The sequence below is a fragment of the Rhyacophila brunnea genome, unplaced genomic scaffold (assembly GCF_057557595.1).
Source record: "Rhyacophila brunnea isolate RB1 unplaced genomic scaffold, BYU_Rbru_1.0 scaffold_10, whole genome shotgun sequence".
In the NCBI taxonomy this organism is placed as follows: domain Eukaryota; kingdom Metazoa; phylum Arthropoda; class Insecta; order Trichoptera; family Rhyacophilidae; genus Rhyacophila; species Rhyacophila brunnea.
The window spans coordinates 33612897-33632914 of NW_028232752.1; the positions used below are offsets into that span (position 1 = coordinate 33612897).

Below are 20018 nucleotides of genomic sequence, written 5' to 3' on the forward strand. Positions count from 1 at the left end.
TTTCTATTAATTAGACCCTTTTCTATTCTAGACCGAGTGCCCAATCCCCCACCCTACCGGCACTTACTCGCTAGCCCGCTCGGCATGTTTAAACACACACTCAGTGCGTACTCGCCACTCGTTTCAACATGCCAAATACCTTAAAGCTACTTGTAGTTTAATCTTTGCAGGTATAACTTCTCTCGTGACAGTATCTTCTTTTTGTATCATTGCAGTAATATTTTTTTAACAATTTATTAAAACGTTCTACATCCATTCTCAGAAGCGCTATAAATTCATCAGGGTATTCTAACCCCAATTCACTAAAAAAAGTGTATGATTCACCACGATATGGCCTCCTTAAAATCCATTGTCTTGTCCAATGACGTTTATCTTCTTCGCGCAATAATTCATTCAATTCTTTTATCAGGAGTGGTATGAGCAGCTTAATATATTTTTAATGTACGTTTTACGATCCATGTTTCGGTATACATAACTAGCCTGCTTTTTGATCGAAAGTGAACTGACTCGCCACAAAAGTCGAAAAGGGAAAAATACGTATAAACACACTCTCGCCCACACCACTCTCTTGGCCTAGTGACAGTTTGCTGTCTCGCCACCTAACGATTCGTTATGTGTAATCAAGGCATTAGTTTAGTCAGTTGAGTGACACCAGGTTAGTACTCGTAGCTTGAAAGAAAATAATTCATGCGGTCCCATGTACAGAAATTATCGATGATTGCATCAAAGAAACTGTGATTAAAAATTGATGAAACCACCATTTAGTAAATTGTATACATAATAATATAAGTGTGCGCGCGCAGGATGCATATAACGGTATGCATGCACGTAGCGGTCAGCGTGCGCTGCTAAAGGCCAAACCAGTAAAACACACAGACCTTACCAAATTCAGCGACAGTCGTGAGCAATCGCCGACTTTTAATAGCAATTACACTGGACAATTCAGTTATCAACTCGATCGTGTTAACGTTTGATTCGATTGGTTCATAATAATATACGCTCAATTGTTACTGTTAATAACAGTGGCGAAGGGTGGAGGTAGGCTGTCAAGATCCGACATAAATAGTGCACGTTAAACTTTGTTAGTCATTCATATTTGTTTTTATTGAACTAAAACTACGATTTACACATGGTGTTAGTTAGTTTTTAAAAATCAATTAAACCTTCCCTAAACCAAACCATAATAGTTTTGGTACGTTATGGGCGATTCGACAACATAGTACACATTTTTTCATTCATACTTATTTGTTTTCATTAAATTAAGAATACATATTACACATGTGTTTTTAAATTCATTACGCGCTGCCTAAACCAAACCATAGTAGATAAAAATATTATAATTACCATCTATAAAATATCCAAAACTATATTTGGTTTAATGGCATAATTTTAGATATTTTATAGACAGACGATTATTTTTTGACTATTATCTATTATGACTTGATTTTCGCAGTGTTTAATAGAATTTAAAAAAAACTATTTAAATTTAACACCATCTGTAAATTGTTGAATTAGTTCAATGAAAACGAATTCGTATGACTGACAAAGTTTACTGTGGACTATTTATGTCGGATCTTAACAGCCTACCACCACTCTTCGCCACTGGTTAACAATAATAAGTTAACCAACAAATTTAATATATCTTGATAAGCAGGGTGGAAATAATAAATAGTTTAAGTAAAGGGGAATATTATATTATAATCCACTATTAAACAAAATGTTTTAACAAAGTGCCAACAACATTTAAATAAAATGAAATTCACATCGGAAATGGATGGTTTCACAAAATGATCGACAACTGTCAAATGGTAAATTTTCACTTTGAAAAGAAATAGTTGTCACTAATTGTCAATAGATAATCGTCACTATCACCCAAAAATGAATAGGTATGATCAGAGTTGGGTTTCGGGTATTTCCCGACGGGAATTCTCAAGATATTTTTGAGATTTTCCATCCCGAATCTCGAGAATTGAAATTTTTGACATTCGGGAAATCCCGGATCTCGAGAATCTTTTCTCGAGATTCGGAATTTCTTTATGATCAAATAATATAACGCATTCGCTGCTGAGTAGATAATGATTTTTTTAATTAGCACCTTTAAAATGCACGTTAATTACATCGATCGGCCGCCTGGTCATTACCCGCATGTGCGTCTTCAGCGTCCAAAGTATTAATTGAAAAAAAAGCGATTTTTTAAATTGTAATAAATTAACAAAATTTGAGTTCGAGTGTGAAAAAAGTGGACAGAAAACACAAAACGTTCAAAGACTGATCGGGGCATTTAACACAATTCGAGTCTAGTAGTCTAGTAATGTTTTGAATTATTTTAGTTTTCCTACTTCTATTTGTTTATTTTCTTACATAAAAAAAAATATTTTTTTGGAATTTGTCTGTTTTTACACTGATTTTATGATTTTTTACAGGTTTTTTTTTAATTTTCTCGATATCTTGAGAATTCGAAAGTAAGTGTGCTTCTGCGCAGGTCTATGCTTTAGCTTATAGGTCATGACATCGTTATAAATATGTACTTACGTTTTTTTTCAATTAGTTATCACCAAAGTGACTATAGAGATACCTTTACGGAAAATGAACACATTTTAAACATGAAAAAACACTACTTACACACTGGTTGACGGTTGGGTATCCGAAGCTTCATCTTGAGTAACAAGAGTCTCTGAAAAGAAAATGTTATTAAATAATCAACCGCTGTAATAATTCAAAGTAAAAGTCGGTTATAGGGAAGCTAGCCGGAGAAAAGCATCACCGGCGGCAAGTGGCGCTCAAATAAATAAGAAAGCCCACAATGGGCCGGACAAATTAATGTTAAAGACAAAATCATTGAAGAATAACGTATCCAATGACTTAAGAGTAGGTACTTACTGATAAATAAATTACCATCGACTGCAATTAATTGTTTTAACTATTGTAGTAATCGGCAACCTTTTATTATATAAATTTTGGAAATAGCCGATGGCGTATTGTATCTGTGGAGTGCCGTGACTTTTACTAGTAGGGATTCTTACAATATTATTTTTTAGATTATTATCCACTTAGAGCAGTGATACCCTACCGCGGTTTCGCGAGCGGTGTTAGGGGTTCTCGGAGAATTCGCAAACATTTTTGTGACCACTGTTACAACTGAAGTAGATTTATGTTTTTTTGTTAGATATCGCGTAACATAATATAATGTAAGTCGGGGGAATATGCCTAATGGGGGAAGACGCCAAAGCTCAGTTAATTTATTGCCCCATCGCTGGATATCGGTGCAGTAACCATTTTTAGGATCTGTCATTAGTACTAGAGAACACACATCGCACATCCGATAAAAAAGAGTCATAAGGGGGGACATGCTCGTCGAAGGTCAAAATTGAGTTTTTATTGTATTTTCAAACCATGATCCTGGACACTCCTTAAACGTTGTAGATAATCTATTTAAATAATTTTGAAGCCTTATTATCCTTTATAGTTATTTTAAACATTTTATGACTGCATAAAGTATTTTTGTTACATAAAATAGTATTCTTTTAAACCTCTCGCTCTAATGTTTTAGAATATAGTCATATTTCGGTACATAACTGTGCAGTGGTGTTAAGATTTTTTACATTTATTAATTTTTAAACGCATTTATAAAACCATTATTATAATTTATTAAGAGATAATTTTTGTAAAATATTCACGATAAAAAATTATTTTGATAATCTCTGTGATCCCAAATTTGACAAGAATTAGGCATTTTATTATTCAAAAAATCGGCAAGATTAACACATTTGAAGATGATTCTAAAGAAACTTATGATAAGCTATGTTTTTGACCATTCAAGTGTGATAAAAATCGTATGAATAATGATTGCTTTATATTAATTATTGACCTAAGCATAAGGTAGTGTTTTTTTGAAATACGCCATTTCTTTTGTCATTCCCTAGTGGTTAAGCTACAACATACGGCCGTAGCCATAAATTGACAAACTATAATTGAAGTAGGGAGTAAAATAATATTGACGCGCGTGTTTGAACATGTACCGTTTAAAAAAAAATAAAAAAAAATTCGGTTAAGTACATGTTCAAACACGCGCGTTAACATAATTTTATTTTCTACTTTAATTATAGTTTGTCATTTTATGGCTACGGCCGTATGTTGTAGCTTAACCACTAGGGAATGACAAAAGAAATGGCGTATTTCAAAAAAACACTACCTTATGCTTAGGTCAATAATTATTATAAAGCAATCATTATTCATAAGATTTTTATCACACTTGAATGGTCAAAGACATAGCTTATCATAAATATCTTTAGAATCATCTTCAAATGTGTTAATCTTGCCGATTTTTTGAATAATAAAATGCCTAATTCTTGTCAAATTTGGGATCACAGAGATTATCAAAATAATTTTTATCGTGAATATTTTACAAAAATTATCTCGTAATAAATTATACTAATGGTTTTATAAATGCGTTTAAAAATTAATAAATGTAAAAAATTTTAACACCACTGCACAGTTCTGTACCGAAATATGACTATATTCTAAAACATTAGAGCGAGAGGTTTAAAAGAATACTATTTTATGTAACAAAAATACTTTATGCAGTCATAAAATGTTTAAAATAACTATAAAAGATAATAAGGCTTCAAAATTATATAAATAGATTATCTACAACGTTTAAGGAGTGTCCAGGATCATGGTTTGAAAATACAATAAATACTCAATTTTGACCTTCGACGAGCATGTCCCCCCTTTTTTTGAAGCTTCGAAGTCTCAATTGAGTCTTATTTAGCTTTACTTTTTAACATACACTATTAATACATATTATTACAATAATTACTCATACAGTTATTACAATACAAATTTACAGGAGAGGAAAAAAAAATAAAAATAACAAAAACAGTTTAAAATTGTAGGCCACACTCACTCAGAAACATTTGGACACACTGGAACGCCTTGATATTTGGCCGAGCCAAAAATATCGCAAGATCCAGTGGCAATTGGTACTTTTGTTTACTTAAATCTTTAAGAAGCCGCTGTCTCTGGGTATCATACAGAGAACATTGCCAAACAACTTGGTTAACATCTTCAGTCTCACTTCCGCACCGGCACCCAGGGTCATTTATTATACCCAAGCGATCCAGGAATGAGACAAGATTATAATGGTCCGCTCTACAGCGATTGATTGTGACGATTGTTTCCCTATTTAGCATTTTATTGGTATACCATGGTTTGGTTTCAGAATTGTACCTACATTATATGTACATTACATTTTTTGGTGGTTCACACATTTATTGTTATTATTCTTCAATGATTTTGTCACTTTAATATTTGTCCGGCCTACGCCACGACCATTGTGGGCTCTCTTATTTAGTTGAGCGCTACTTGCCGCTGGTTCATGCTTTTCTCCGGCTGGCTTCCCTATAACCGACTTGCACCCAATTCAATTAGCAAGTAAAATCTTACAAGGAACATATATTTATTCTCTCAGTGGCATACATTGAGACATTAACTTTATGTTGAATGCAGCATGTGAAAAACAAGATGACCTTCGTAAAAAAATGTATTTGGATGTAGTTGAAAAATAAATTACATTTTATTACATCACGTCTTCACAGCATTGTTGTCATATTTCGCAAATTAGTATCCTGCTGCCGATTCTAAAAATATCATAATATGGGCCTCCATAGAGTAAAGGTTGTATTAACAGATTTTTTTTACGAAAAATGAATGTTAGCCACTTTTTCAACATATTCCATACTCTAGTCCAAAACACACATTGCTAATCAATTTGTGACTTGATGAATCAGATTGGGGATTGGAGCCCCGGACCCACGACAATATAAACCGACACGTTATTCGCGTCCTATCATGTGCGCTAAATTGACACATATCTACACATAAAATAATTAGATATTGAAAAATTGTATTCATGTTAGATTGGAAATTGACATTATCTACTACACATAAGTCATTTAAATTTTTGTCGTTAAAGAATTTTCGTCGATTACGTTTCACAGTTCTGACTGAATAGAATTAGACTCACGAGTCAGTAATACCGAAATAGTTTATTCCCTAGTAACTGACTTTAATTCAAGTACTGATTGGTTGACCACCGTCGTGTTCTCATTTGGCAATTTTTGTCGTATTTTTTTTTTCATCTAGGAGTTTTTGTGATTGTAAAACAGCTTCTACTATACGACGATTTCACTACTACTTCACTACTGCTATGGAGCTTGTCGGTCTGTTGTAGTGTTAAAATAAAAAAAAATCCTACCTTCGCATATCGGAAATTCTTTAATCCAATCATCGATAAACTCATCGCAGATATTGTTTTCTACGTCTGAAGGAGTATAACCTTTGTCACATATTAAACTGATCTGTGATATGTGACCAACTCCTTCTCCGGGATCAGCCTTCCGCGGTCCAATGAGCACGAACTTTCCATTCAAAGGATTAATTGGCATCGTGCATCCTTGCCTGAAAATACAAAAACATATTTGGTAAGATTCTTCACAAAGTCAGTCATCCAGTATACATCGATTCGAGTCATAGTTCACGTACCTACACAAATTGGATATAATGCAAACATGACAATTTGTACTTGTGCGAATAAAATAGACAAAAAAATTGACCAATGAAATAAAAATATTAATAAGTTCAAATTCGTCATGTTCACGCTCTCTCACGCAATCTCAATAATACGCACATAATGTTAAAAATCATAAGACACATCATATTTACCTACATCTATAAAAAATCGTAGTAAACGTTGGAATGAATGAGTATTGGCATCATTGGCGTAGTTATTAGCAATAATTTCCACGAAGAGACGAATTGATAAATAGATACGAGTGGATAAATAGATACTCAATTGGACAATGCAAGATGCGAGTTCGAATGGAACTCCATCAAGTACCGTCGGTTGATAGTATAGCAAGGCCCTGAGCCAGAGTATATTTATTATGATGATGTGTTGTGGGGTGAGTCTTATAATCAAGAACGTGTTGGGGAGAACGGAATTTATTGTACGATCAAGGATACAGAGGACGTAGGTACAATAAAGAATTATTTTTAATGCTGCCGACAAATATGTCAAGGGCCCAGTTCGATAAACTGCCCAGTGAGGCTATTCTAACATATCACTTAACATCCAAAAAGAGCTAAATATGATTAATATTTCACATTTATCACTTTATGTACCTATACAGACAGTTAATTGTTACAATGAGTTAACCGTCTGAACTGTTAAAAAGTGCTATCTTTACATATTATCCTCTCTTGCCTGTGTTAACTTTAAGAGCGAGATAGAGTACGTCAATTACATTTTGAGAATTGAGATGCAAAAAGTGACTGTTTTGAAAAATACTTACGTGACGGCCGCCACCTTAATTAATTATAGATCCTGCGAGCCGTCAAAATAAATATCAAGTGACTAGTAGTAACACAATATTTGTTTCACTACATGCTGCAATGACATGACTAATAAAATTGTACGTAATGCAATGATTGACGTTTCAATCAAAATTTCGAGCATTTCGAGGTTCGGGTGGAAAAAACATAAATACTCTGGCACGAACATACTCGAATTTTACCGAATGGAGGCGTATTTCAAACGCATGTCTACCAACCTAAATTTTTGCCGTAATACAAATTTACCAATTATTATAGACAACCGTCAATAGCTGTTGATAACCGACTTGTGTATGCAATAGCTTCCGTGTTAATTTGGACCAATGTAAATAACGAAAACGTGCTAAAGTGTTAACTGTTAAGAATAGCTTTGCAGGTCCAACTGATTGCATAATGGTACCTACGGCTTGGTACCTGTAGCATGTTTTTCTGAATTTTTTGCCAGCTTGATCTAAGCAGGTAGTTTTCATTATACTTCCAAAAGCTAATTAAAAACCACCTGTCCATTGTGAAAATTTTCAGCCTAGTTCACTAACCACGCTCTGCCCCTACAACACAACTCACTGGGTGGTTTCACTACACATACAAAATTGCATTTTAATATTATGTTAATATCTAATTTTTCTATTTCACGACTTCAATCCTGCACCAAATAATCTGCCAGATAACGTATTGTTTATATTTTTTAAAGATAATTTCAACTTGGATTGATTGTAAGAAATATTATTTTCAGTTCATTATACAACAAAAACTTATTTATACATACTTGTCCATAACGTCTTCTATAAACTCTTTATGCGTAAAGGGTTTCGTGAATAATGAAAATGGGGATGCACTGCACTTATTATTATTTTCGCGTTCAGGAGTAAGGCTCGTAATTCCTATCAAATACCACGTCGTAGTATTTCTTTCAACGCTGCTAACCACAAGTCCATTTCCACCACCTTGATTACATATTCCAGATCCAATTCCTGTCCATAAGGATAAATAATTGTTTAAAAAAAATGTACCAATAGGGCTCGGAATTTCAAAGAATGCACAAACCGGATGGACCTAATAGTTTATATGCATAATTATTTTTCACTCAAAGTAAAGCACCTTCACCCATTATAATTCATTATATTTTTTATAGAATTAAAAAAAAGATATTGTTGTTATAATCGTCAATTCAAGCTTTTTACCAGTAAGATATCCTGCACAAAGTTTATCCCAAACAATGTATTTTTCGAATCCCTCTGGCGACTCTAACTTGCATTGGCTTTTGGCAATGATGGGCATTATAAATGTTTTTAACGCTTTAGACGGTTCTCCATTGTCTTGCTCAAGTCCAAGCCCTACTACCTGTAAAAATCACGCTATATTGTATTTCCGCCAGTACCTACCTCATTTTTACTCTCTCTTGATGTTGATCGTCATTCATAATGAACTTTTTGTTGGGAATTAATCGCACATTGCGTTTGTCAAATATCGAACACACAAAAAAATATTCAACTATTTATAAAATAGTTAACACGTAAACTAAATAACACCTAACAAAAATAACGTTAGTATCACATTTTTTAAATATAATTAAATTTAATTTTGACAACTAGTCACATAGAAAAAGGACAAAATTCACAAAGTGAAATGAAAAATAATCCTTACTCGTGGCTAATGCCACTATGATCGGATATGGTCATGAGTCATGACATATTTCAGATATCAAATAAAGTATGACATTACTGTAGAAATTGTTGATCGAATATAAAATAATGTGAATTGATAATATTATTTTGATATTTGACGTTATATGAAATAATAAACAATCCAAGCCATTTTAATATTTTATTGATGAAAATCTTTTCTAACAATGTGCCCGACTAAAAAATGACGATATATTAATATTAATAGATACTATACTAAGGTGCTTATTGAATTTGAATTTAAATTCTAATGGATTTAAGTTTTGTATTATTCCATTTGAGTGGTTTTTCGCGACCCGAGTTTTGCCTTTCGTCATTTTCAGACACAGCCTTAGTGCTCGCTTAGTGAATTAATGAATTTGACCACAAAGCAAAGCAAAATTTATTATCCGTCAATACACCTATTCCTTTTTTAGTGTTTTAATAATTTATTGACAAGTGGGAACTATTTTTTCCATAATGAAAATCTACCGTTTTGAAGTAAGTTGTCAATCATGAATTTGTGAAACCATCCATTTCCGATGTGACTTTCGTAGTTTTCAATGTTGTCGGCACTTAGTGTAAACTGTCTAGTTTATTGTGCAAATATAATATATAACGCAAAAGTCCACACTTGTAATTACGGATATTAATTACTATTCTATGTACTTATTCAAATATTTAAAAAAAAAACCTTCGCTTCCGTTCCAGAGGTAGATTGGTCTTCATGAAATTCATTTTCAACCAAGTTGAGACAAACTGGCATTATAAGGTCGGAGAATGTTAAAGGGGTTTGCAAAAGTAAAATCGCCAAATCGTGGCTGTAACTGGTCAACTCTCCTCCGTAATCAACAGGAATCTCAATTCGTTTTACCTGAAATAGTCAAAATAATATATTCTACTTTTTATTTAGTATAATAATATTTGAGTATAATTGGAGGGAGATATCGAATGTGAAGGATGAACTATTGAAAAGAGAATGAATTCGTGACGTTGAATATTTCATGTAAAAGTTTGATTATCTGTCAGTATGACTAGTGTAGTTGGTTTCTCCCCTTTCTTTACTTTCGATGATGAATTTTCGATTTCAAGAATATTTTCTCTCGAGAATCGTTTTTGATTTCTCGAGAACCATAATAAATATGTTTTAAAATAAATTTGATAAAAAATATATAACATCTATGTACATTTTAGAGAATGAAAGATGGGAGATATAATGAATAAAATAGGTAAATCTTCCACAGAAAATATACATATTTAATTAATTATTTAAAATTATACTTAGCCAGATAAAAATATTTATAATGCAAAATCCAAAAATTCACCAGCAACACAGAATCGTCTATCAAAATTTCATGAACCAAATTTGAAATTTTCTTATTTTATTTACTTATTAATTCTTTTTTATCATATTTAAATTAAACAAGGTACGTACCTACTGACATTTCAAAAGGGGAAGGATAATAATTGCCTGGAATATTTATATAAGAGGGCTTAATGTCCGAGAGGTTATTTATTATGCGGGGGTTTATGTCCTGAAAGTATTTGTCCAAGTTTTGTCCTTAAACTGTTATTAAATATAGTTCAATTTGTTAGGTATAAAAAATAAGTAGTTACAACTTACTGCCACTTCTTTCATATCTTCATTATTTAGACATGGTATTTTACATATGATTTTATATGGCTTTGAAAGAATGTTTGAATATTGTGGACACTAAATTTAAAAACAAAAAAAAATATTAGGTACCTACTTGTAATAGTAATGCTCTAGAAAAATGCTCTAGAAAATATCAATGTCAACAAAGAATAGTCATCAAAAATAATATCATTACTTCAGTTTTTTGTATGAAGACATCCTCTGGATGAACGAAATCGATGAACATTTTACCGGCAGTTACCGTAAATAAATTCGCATCAAATACTTGTCTGGCCACTGGGTCGTAAACGCAATGAGCAGCTGAAAAAAGATAATTAAACAATCAATTTATTAACATTTCTCTAAAAATTTCACCTGGATAAAAATTCCGATTTTTTAAAAATCAAAATTGTATGCCAAACAACTCCCAATCTCCTGAATTTAACATAAGAGACCCACTAGTGACTGCTGAGCCTTACTGACAGAGGTATTTGTCTCACAAAATTTAATTTTAACTCATTGTACATACTATTGTTATATTAAAGATTTTTTTTACCACTTATTACAACAGTACTTGTAATCAAGGTGCCTCCACACCAGTATCTAGGAATTGAGTAGGTGTCTTGGTATCCATATATAGAATAAATAGACACATGCCATGGAAATACCCTATTTGTGGCATTCGTCCCATTTATTACGTTCGCTGATCCGAGTGAAGTTGATTTCCCGCATTCTGTGGAATAAAGTATTGTCCGTTATTAGTTATAAAATATAATAACTATCATTGCCTTCATTTTTCCCGACGTATTCAGAACGAAGGATACGTACTAGAGCTTTCAAACTGGTTTAAACCGAAACTGGCTAACCGGGTAACCGCGGGTTTCTAAACTAACCGAAAACCGCAACTTTCGCAAAAAGATCCAACCGACACAAGCATAAAGTCAAAATCATCAGGATGCCATCACCAATATTTCTTGGACTTCTACAGTCAAATACCTAGGCCTAACTTTAGACGAACATCAAACATTTAATAAACATTTGGACATCAAAAAGCGCCAAGCTCAATTCACGAACGCCAGACTAGGCCCTATGATAGGTAGAAAAAACAAGCTCGCCCTTAAAAGCAAATTTTTTCCCTATACTACGATTACCCGTCCCATTATGAAATAGGCTGCTCCCGTCTGGAATCCTACAAAACATTTTGAAACCTTACAGACTATCCAAAAAAATCTTGCAGAACAATCTCAGATGCCCCATGGTTTGAACGTAATACCACTCTTCATAGAGACTTGATCGTAGAAACTATTTACGTCATTTACGAGTATGTCTCGAAATTATCTAAAAAAATCTACAGCTCTATGATAGCAGACTTCCCAAACCAGTCAATCAAAGATTTAAACAATTACAATCCGGGCATCCAAACCGAATTTTCGAAACCACAAGCAATATTGCTCAAGGTCTTCTTAGGCGACATTTTTTCCCGACAGTAGGAGACAAAAAAGAGGCAATTTGGTTCCCTTTCCATCTGCATAGAGATATAAAAAATAAAATATTTCGTAGTGCTGTCTCCGGAAATTTGGAGGAGAAATCACTGCATAGCCCCTATTTTTCCCAGTTCTTTTTCTTTTTTTCCCTTCAGACCCACGACGAAGGGCCACGCGCTCTTCGTTAATAGGTATATAAACGTGAGTACTACAGATGGCGAGAATAAAAGGCCGGTTTGCCTTGGTGCATTCTATTATAAATACCTATATATATATAGGTTATTGAATTCAATCAGTTATCAATTAGAATTGAGTCGAGCTTGGCTTCGTCAAGAGATCTAATTCACCAAGTTTACCACAGGAGCCTTAAAATGGATAAAATCAGAGTGAAAAGAGTTATTTTATTAAACTAGGTACATGGTCTGACTACGCCGTAGTTCTAGCATTACGCAAACTTATTACACTCACGTTGTATCAAATTATTGTTGTGTAAAGAGTTAAAAAATAAAATATACCATAATATACACTTCGATCAACCCACGATTTATAATTTATAAATAAGAGGGAAGGAAGGAAGAAGAGTTCCACCTTTACACAATTAAATTTAGTAATATACAATTTAATAAATAAGTAGGTAATAAATTTACTTAATTATATTATAATGATTATTATAACATATTTTTAAAGAATAATTTTGACGTTATTATTTATTTTATCGTTGAATAAAAAAAAATATTATTAGCAAGTGCAAGTACGTTAAAACTAAAAATTGGGAAGATCCATAACGCTGATTATGAATCAAGGTAAGTAAGTACCTACCTATCAGAAGTGAGGGTGGAGGTAGGGTGTTAAAATTCGACATAGGTACATAGTGCACACTAAACTTTGTCAGTCTTACTTATTTGTTTTCACTGAACTGTGAATACAATTTGCGGATAGTAGTAGTTAGTTTTAAAAATTCAATTAAACCCTGATAAAACTGAACCATAATAGTTTAGGTATGCTATGGGCGATCTGACAAAAATAATGCAGACTTTATCAGTCATACTTATTTGTTTTCGTTGAAATAAGAATATGATGGTGTTGGTTGTTTTTTTTTTTTAATAATTCTTTAAGCCCTGCCATAATCGATAAAAAATATTCTAATACATATCTAAAAATAATTTTTGACTATTATCTACTATGACTTGGATTAGGTAGGGTTTAAATAAATTTTAAAAAAGTAACAAACGCCATCCACACATTGTAGTCTTAGTTCAATGAAAACAAATACGTTCAACTGACGAAGTTTAATGTCAGATTTTAACATTCTTAACAGCCTACCTCCACCTTTTCCCATTGCTTCTTACTATATATTACTATACAGAGGCTGTAAATTAACCAATAGTAGTAGATGCGTTAAAATATAGTTTTCGGTTCAAAGTGAACAAGGCGAATAAAATTACTCGGAGAGCACTCTGGCATGGAGCAGTCCCACGAGCCGCTTTCGCTTATCTTATTTTTTTACTATTATTTACTATGGCTTGGATTAGGCAGGGTTTAATAATTAAAATTAACTGATATACAATATCTACGTACTGTAGTCTTAGTTCATTGAAAACAAATACTTACGTCTGATTGACTGAAGTTTAGTGTGCATAATTTATGTCAGATCTTAACTTCATCTTTCGCGACTGCTACCTATTAATGGTACCTTAATTCAAACGAACTCAATTGAATTGCTTAAAAGAGGAATATTGATTATAAATGAATACTTATCCTAATTTTGCAGGATTTGTTTTCTCAAAAACACTGAGAAGTCATACATGTATAATAAAATGTCACAGTAGTGAATTTAGTAATAGAAGTAATAAAAAAATCGCAAACACCCAGGATTTGAGAAAATCACATAAATATATTGTGTCCTCAGCAAAATCGAACCCGGAACTCCCGGGTAAAAGAACAGCACCTTACGAACTGCACGCTTCTTCTACGCGCGACTATAGGGGATTCCTGTTCTCGCCGATTTGTTCCTGTCGAACAAGTCGAACATGAATAGTGTTTTATATTGTGTTCTATAGGGAAGCTATCCCGACACGTGGACATGCATCATCATAATAAAAATTGGTATCCTTCAGATAGGACCTCGTTAAGTTACGGTTACCACAATTTATTACCTGCCTTGCAGCTAGGCATAATGTCTCCCCAACGACCGTTACTGCAGAGTATTTGCTTGTCGCTGGAGATTGAATGATGGCCACTGCGACATTTTGCAGTAGCAGTTGTTCCAGAAAGCAGCTTTGTGTCGCAACTCCCACTAAGGAATAGTCCATTTTTATGAGGAATCGTACAAGTAAATTCAACTGTTCTTGATTTCGGGGGTTTGCATGTTCCTGAAAATAAAGGTCAACATAAAAATAAAACCTTAGAGAAATATGCAGATAAAGTGCGACTTCTATATTTTGGTTGATTTCACTCAGTCCGTCACCCATACATCAATATACATATACCGAATATTTATAATTATCAAATAATAATTAAAATGAGACGATTTGGCGCAGCCGACTAGCGACTAGCCAATTGGACGATCACCATCTTGACGCTAATGAAGATGATTGAAATGTATGAGAAAGTTAACAGGAATCGTATCACTATTTGTTCATTTTTTTTTATTTATTTAGTTCAATCAATAGGATTGACGAAAGAAGAAAAAGTAGGATTTAAGATAATATACAATATTATAATAAGTGATGAATATTATGAAGAGAGAGAGAAGACAGGCAATACCTATAAGAAAAAAATACAGTCGTCCAGTTTCAAGTTATTTCAGCTTATGGAAGATCTATTGTTATAATCTCGTAATATTATATCCTATGATAGTGATGAAAATCGTTATTTTCAAACGGCTAATAAACATAATATTATAATACAATTTAAATATCTTTATTTATCCAAATCCGGTTATTTTACAACACAAAAAAATCACCGGCCTCCTTGATGGGAAAAAAACATCCGGGTTGCTCATCACTGGTAATACTGATTTAATTATTGCCAAATATATTGATATTTGAATATTGTCCCATATTTTTAGAAATAGCAGGCATGAGACTGAAGTCAATCGCTCCACCGAATCACACCCGGGCTAATATGTTTATGACTGTGAATGAGTTTTGACTGAAGATTGAGGTCGCACGCACTCAAGTGTGCAAATTGTAATAAGTACCAAAGCCTAATTAATACAAATTGGTGGAATAATGACTCCTATTATATAATTTTAATCTCTGTGGTGTTAAATACTATTTTTTACAGTGTACTTAGATATATTTACCGGTTTATTAACTTACTTTGACATGTTGCTAATTCTTCATTCCAGTCACTCTTAATATCATCACATACATTTAATGCACTATTAGAAGGCGAGTAGCCTGATGGACAGGTCAATTGGAGAACAGAGTAGTGTGGCACCAACTCCCCTTCTTTGACCACGTTTGAGCCACGTAAGCTGTACGTGCCATTTTCCATACTCTGCGGCATAACACATCCACCACTGTAAAATATTAAGTAATAATAATAATATTATTATCGATTTTTGGTAGGTATACGTCCATAAAAACCACCGTAATACAAGGGAAAGATGGAAAGTAGAAAATATTTAAGTAAGTAAATCATAAATACAATAATTATATTCGTATATATTTATTTAGCATTATTCAAACGTAGGTTAGCAAGTAGGTGCTCGTAAGTATCAAGTTGTACCTATTACATATCTGATAAGTGATAATAATAACAGCGTCCAACCAATATTAAGGTTAACGGCAGTGTCATGGTTTACACTGCAGCGTTTCCCAAATGTTGTTCCGCGAGGTAAAAATTAGTGTATTCAGCGTATTGTTGAGTGCCTACCTACATCTACTCGAAGTATTTAATATCGACAAACTATAATCAAAATTGTATTGCACAACCATATATTTTAAACTTTTAATAATCTCGAAGTAAACTTACGCCGCAGGTGACTTTTTCAACTATAGCGAATTTTTGATGCGTGTATATACCTAGTATAGTATGCGGACCAAAATTATAGTGCACATACTATAATAATTATACGGTTGGCAACATTGCACCAGACCGATGTCGCTATCATTTTGTGACGAAATTATAGTACGTGGTCCCAAAAATTATAGTATTTTTCTCACTTCTAGTCACATTTTTTACCTCCTCCTATCAAATTTTTTTACCAGCGAATCTGAAAAACTCTGTTTCATTTCGAGAACTGTTGTTTAACTCACAAACATTTTTTTTTCTCGGTTCGACAAAACTTCCTCAATTACGAAATTATAGTAAGTACCTACTTCGCACTAAATTATGATACGAAAATATCGTAATTTTGGTATTTTTGGTGTATGTTTTTATTGTAGAAATGAAATCATTGCGAAAAATCTTTTCCATAAAAGTATAGTATTTTGGGCGTACTATACCATTTTTATATCGGACATAGTATTCGCACCAAAATTATAGTACAAATACTATAATTAGGTATACTACAGTCGGCTACACTGTTAGCCATGTCAGAGACTTCCCGACCGACAGGGATCTAAGATATAAGTTATAAATTATTTATATAATGCACCTTTTGTTCAGTTAATTTTCTTTGTCGGCATGCATTATTTCAAATGCGGTTAATTATCAAAACAAATACCTGCAAACATTAGCCGACAGATGTCATAAACTCATCAACACCACCCGAAAAGTAATCGCTTTTTGTCGCTTATTGCGTTATTTTTTGTTTTTGCAATTTGAGCTTTAAATAAAACGCAATTGATTTACTTATTCTTTTATTCTATTGTATTTCGGAAAAAAAGACAAGAGTGCGTCTAGACTCTAGACGGCGATAAAGATTGTAAATCATAAGAGCTGAAATTAGTTGGTATGTTAGTAGGATGTGGGGGGGCATGCTCTTATGTATGTATATGTTACGCCGAATGTGCGAAATCGACTATTAAATTAAATGGGCAAAATTTTGCCTAAATAATGAAAAATGCAAGACCGTTGCCTTATTTATGAATTAGGCAAAATATCTGCTGAGTGCGTGAATTCGGAAGTATTTTTTCTGCCTAGTTCATGCATTGGGCAAATTAGATAGTAGCGCTACGGTGGTGTTTTTTGCAACTAATCAAACTAACCAAATGTGTCAAATGTCATTGATTATATAAAAATATACCAATCAATAACTACAATGACGTTCATATCCATTTACTATGCCCAAAAAAATCTAGAACTATAATAAAAGGTATTTTCGCGATTTAATTCGTGCTTGGGTATCAGTCGTGCAATGGTCGATTGTTTATTTGTGATAGTATGATTTGATAGTTTGTTGACACTTGTTAGCTAACCTCAAAATGGACATTTAGTTGAATTCAGAATTACAAAACTTAACCTAACCTAGCCTAACTTAATGATTATATCATATTATGTCCAATTATAGCTAATAAAACCATCCGTATTAAATTTACTTTTTCTACTGTCATGTTGACAGTTTAAGAATTCCATACACTGGCGAATTCACGCACTCGGCAGATAATTTACCTAATTCATGAATAAGGCTTGACTATTACATGTAATAGTCAATTTCGCACATTCAGCGTAACATATATAAACACAAATCAACTATTTCTCTTACACATACAATTTACATGTGGACAATAGACTATTGTAGTTGATTTGAAACTTATTGTGAGTAGGTAGGTAGGTATTATTGAAAACAGAAATTTATAGAAATATCTGCTTTAATTCAAAAATATATGTACCTACCAATATTAATAGATAAATTCTGTTATTAAATTCATTTTGGATATTATTATTGATTGTTTTAGATATCTAAATACGTAGTACCTTAATTTGTACACATTTTGTTAATAATACACCCTTGGTCGCTAAGTTTGTGGAGCGGTCGAATATCAAAAAATGGTTTCATCCCGCAGATGTACAAAAATACATGTTGTTTTTTAAATGTACCTATCTTAATCCAGCGTTAAGACCCAATGTGTTATATAATCTACATTCTGTGGAGGCCAATAAGTTCCGCATTAGAGTAATAATGTTGAATGAATGTATAATGTAATGGAATGTGAATACTTGTTACGAATAATGGTTGTTACGTCTTGTTAGCCAATTTTGGTCATGAATTAACACATTATTTAAAAAAAAAAAAAACAACAACAACATGTATTTTTATCCAGTGGCGGGATTGAACCAATTTTTTGTATATACAACCACTCTACCAAGTTAGTTACCATGAGTGTATTACAATGGCGAGGGGTATAGGTAGGCTGTTAAGATTTTACATAAATAGTAAATAGTACACAGTAAACTTTGTTTGTCAAACTTATTATTTAATTAAAAAATTATTTAACCAAGAATACAATTTGTAGATGGTGCTGGTTAGATTTTAAAATTTAATTAAACCCTGCCTAAACTAAACCATGATAGTTTAGGTATGCTATGGGCGATCCGACAAAAATATTGCACAATTTTTCAGTCATACTTATTTTGTTTTCGTTGAATTCAGAAGACATGTTAGGAACAGTTGGTGTTGGTTAGTTCATTTTAATCAGGTTTAATTCATTAAGCCCTGCTTAACCAAACCATAATCGATAAAAAAAATATTCTTCAATTTATAATATAGGTTAGTAGGTATCTAAAATTATATACGGTTTAATTACATCATTTTATATTATGTTTTATGAATAAGTTAATATTTTTTGACTATTACCTAATATGGCTTGGATTAGGTAGGGTTGAATTTTAAAACCAACCAACACTGTCTACACGTTGTAGTCTTAGTTCAATGAAAACAAAATACGTTTGAAATACTGACAAAGTTTAGTGTCAACTATTAATTTATGTCGGATCTTAACAGTATACTTCCACCCTTCGCTACCGGTGTATTATCACTTATCAGAATATGTTTAAGTTGTACATATAGTACGTACCTATTAATACCATTAAGAACTCACGTGTATGATGGAGTCCTTCATTTCGGGTACTTTTTTTGTATGGCGGGAGAGACGTTACAGGGGTTCGAGTTACACATTATATTGACAAAAGTATTAAATGATTAACATGACCTTAGATTTCGTTAGTTTTCTTAGTTATAATTTATTACAGATGTAAGAACATAATTCTAATTACATTATTCATGATTTTTTTAGGGGTTTTAGATTTCGCGCGGCACTGGTATTTAAGGGTTGGTAAATTGTGGGCACACTACACTTTATCGGAGTCTCACTTTTATCAGGCCGGGACAATATCGGTTTGACCATTTTCATCACAATAACGATAAAGGTGGTACAGCGACGTATAATATCGAAACGCGTAGGACCAGCGTGGGCTGGACACCACCGCGCGGGCGACCTAACTCCTTACTCCAATTTCACGGTCAGAAATGCATTGTCGCCAAAATATCGCTCATTATTAATTCTTGTTTAGGGTGGGAGGGAGACGCAAAGAAATTTGGAGGGGTATATCTGGCTTCCAGAATGTTGGGGGTCTCCTGCCGCTTTCACAAAGTCTCGTTAGGTAGGTATTCGGGCTGCTTTTTTAATTTGCTTGACCGGCGACTAACCGATAGGTACCTCCGTACCTGAACTCGCTCTTTGCAAAAATCGCTTTCGAAATATTTTTTTTGTAATAACCGGCAGGGTTTTTCAACTTTTATCAGGGGTATGTTAATATTGATATTTTTGATATGGAATCAGGGACATTCTTTGGGGGAGGTGTATTTGATGATATTACTATCTATAAAGTTTAAAAGATAAATCATATCCACAATAAATTAAATAAATTAAGTTATCCAGGTATATGGGTAGG

General features: G+C 33.0%; 1 protein-coding gene across 7 annotated transcripts in view; it reads right to left on the reverse strand.

Moving 5' to 3' along the window:
- Positions 1-20018, reverse strand: part of LOC147079112 (modular serine protease-like) — a 54942-nt gene that overhangs the window by 28248 nt on the left and 6676 nt on the right. For all 7 annotated transcript variants that reach the window (XM_085953484.1, XM_085953492.1, XM_085953478.1 and 4 more), the window contains exons 4-12: positions 15497-15699; positions 14330-14545; positions 11246-11422; positions 10886-11010; positions 9748-9927; positions 8574-8733; positions 8159-8363; positions 6257-6459; positions 2623-2674 (exon numbers count right to left, since the gene is read on the reverse strand). In XM_085953484.1, the coding sequence (XP_085809610.1) occupies positions 2623-2674; positions 6257-6459; positions 8159-8363; positions 8574-8733; positions 9748-9927; positions 10886-11010; positions 11246-11422; positions 14330-14545; positions 15497-15699 (1521 nt within the window). The remainder of the gene's footprint in view (positions 1-2622; positions 2675-6256; positions 6460-8158; positions 8364-8573; positions 8734-9747; positions 9928-10885; positions 11011-11245; positions 11423-14329; positions 14546-15496; positions 15700-20018) is intronic.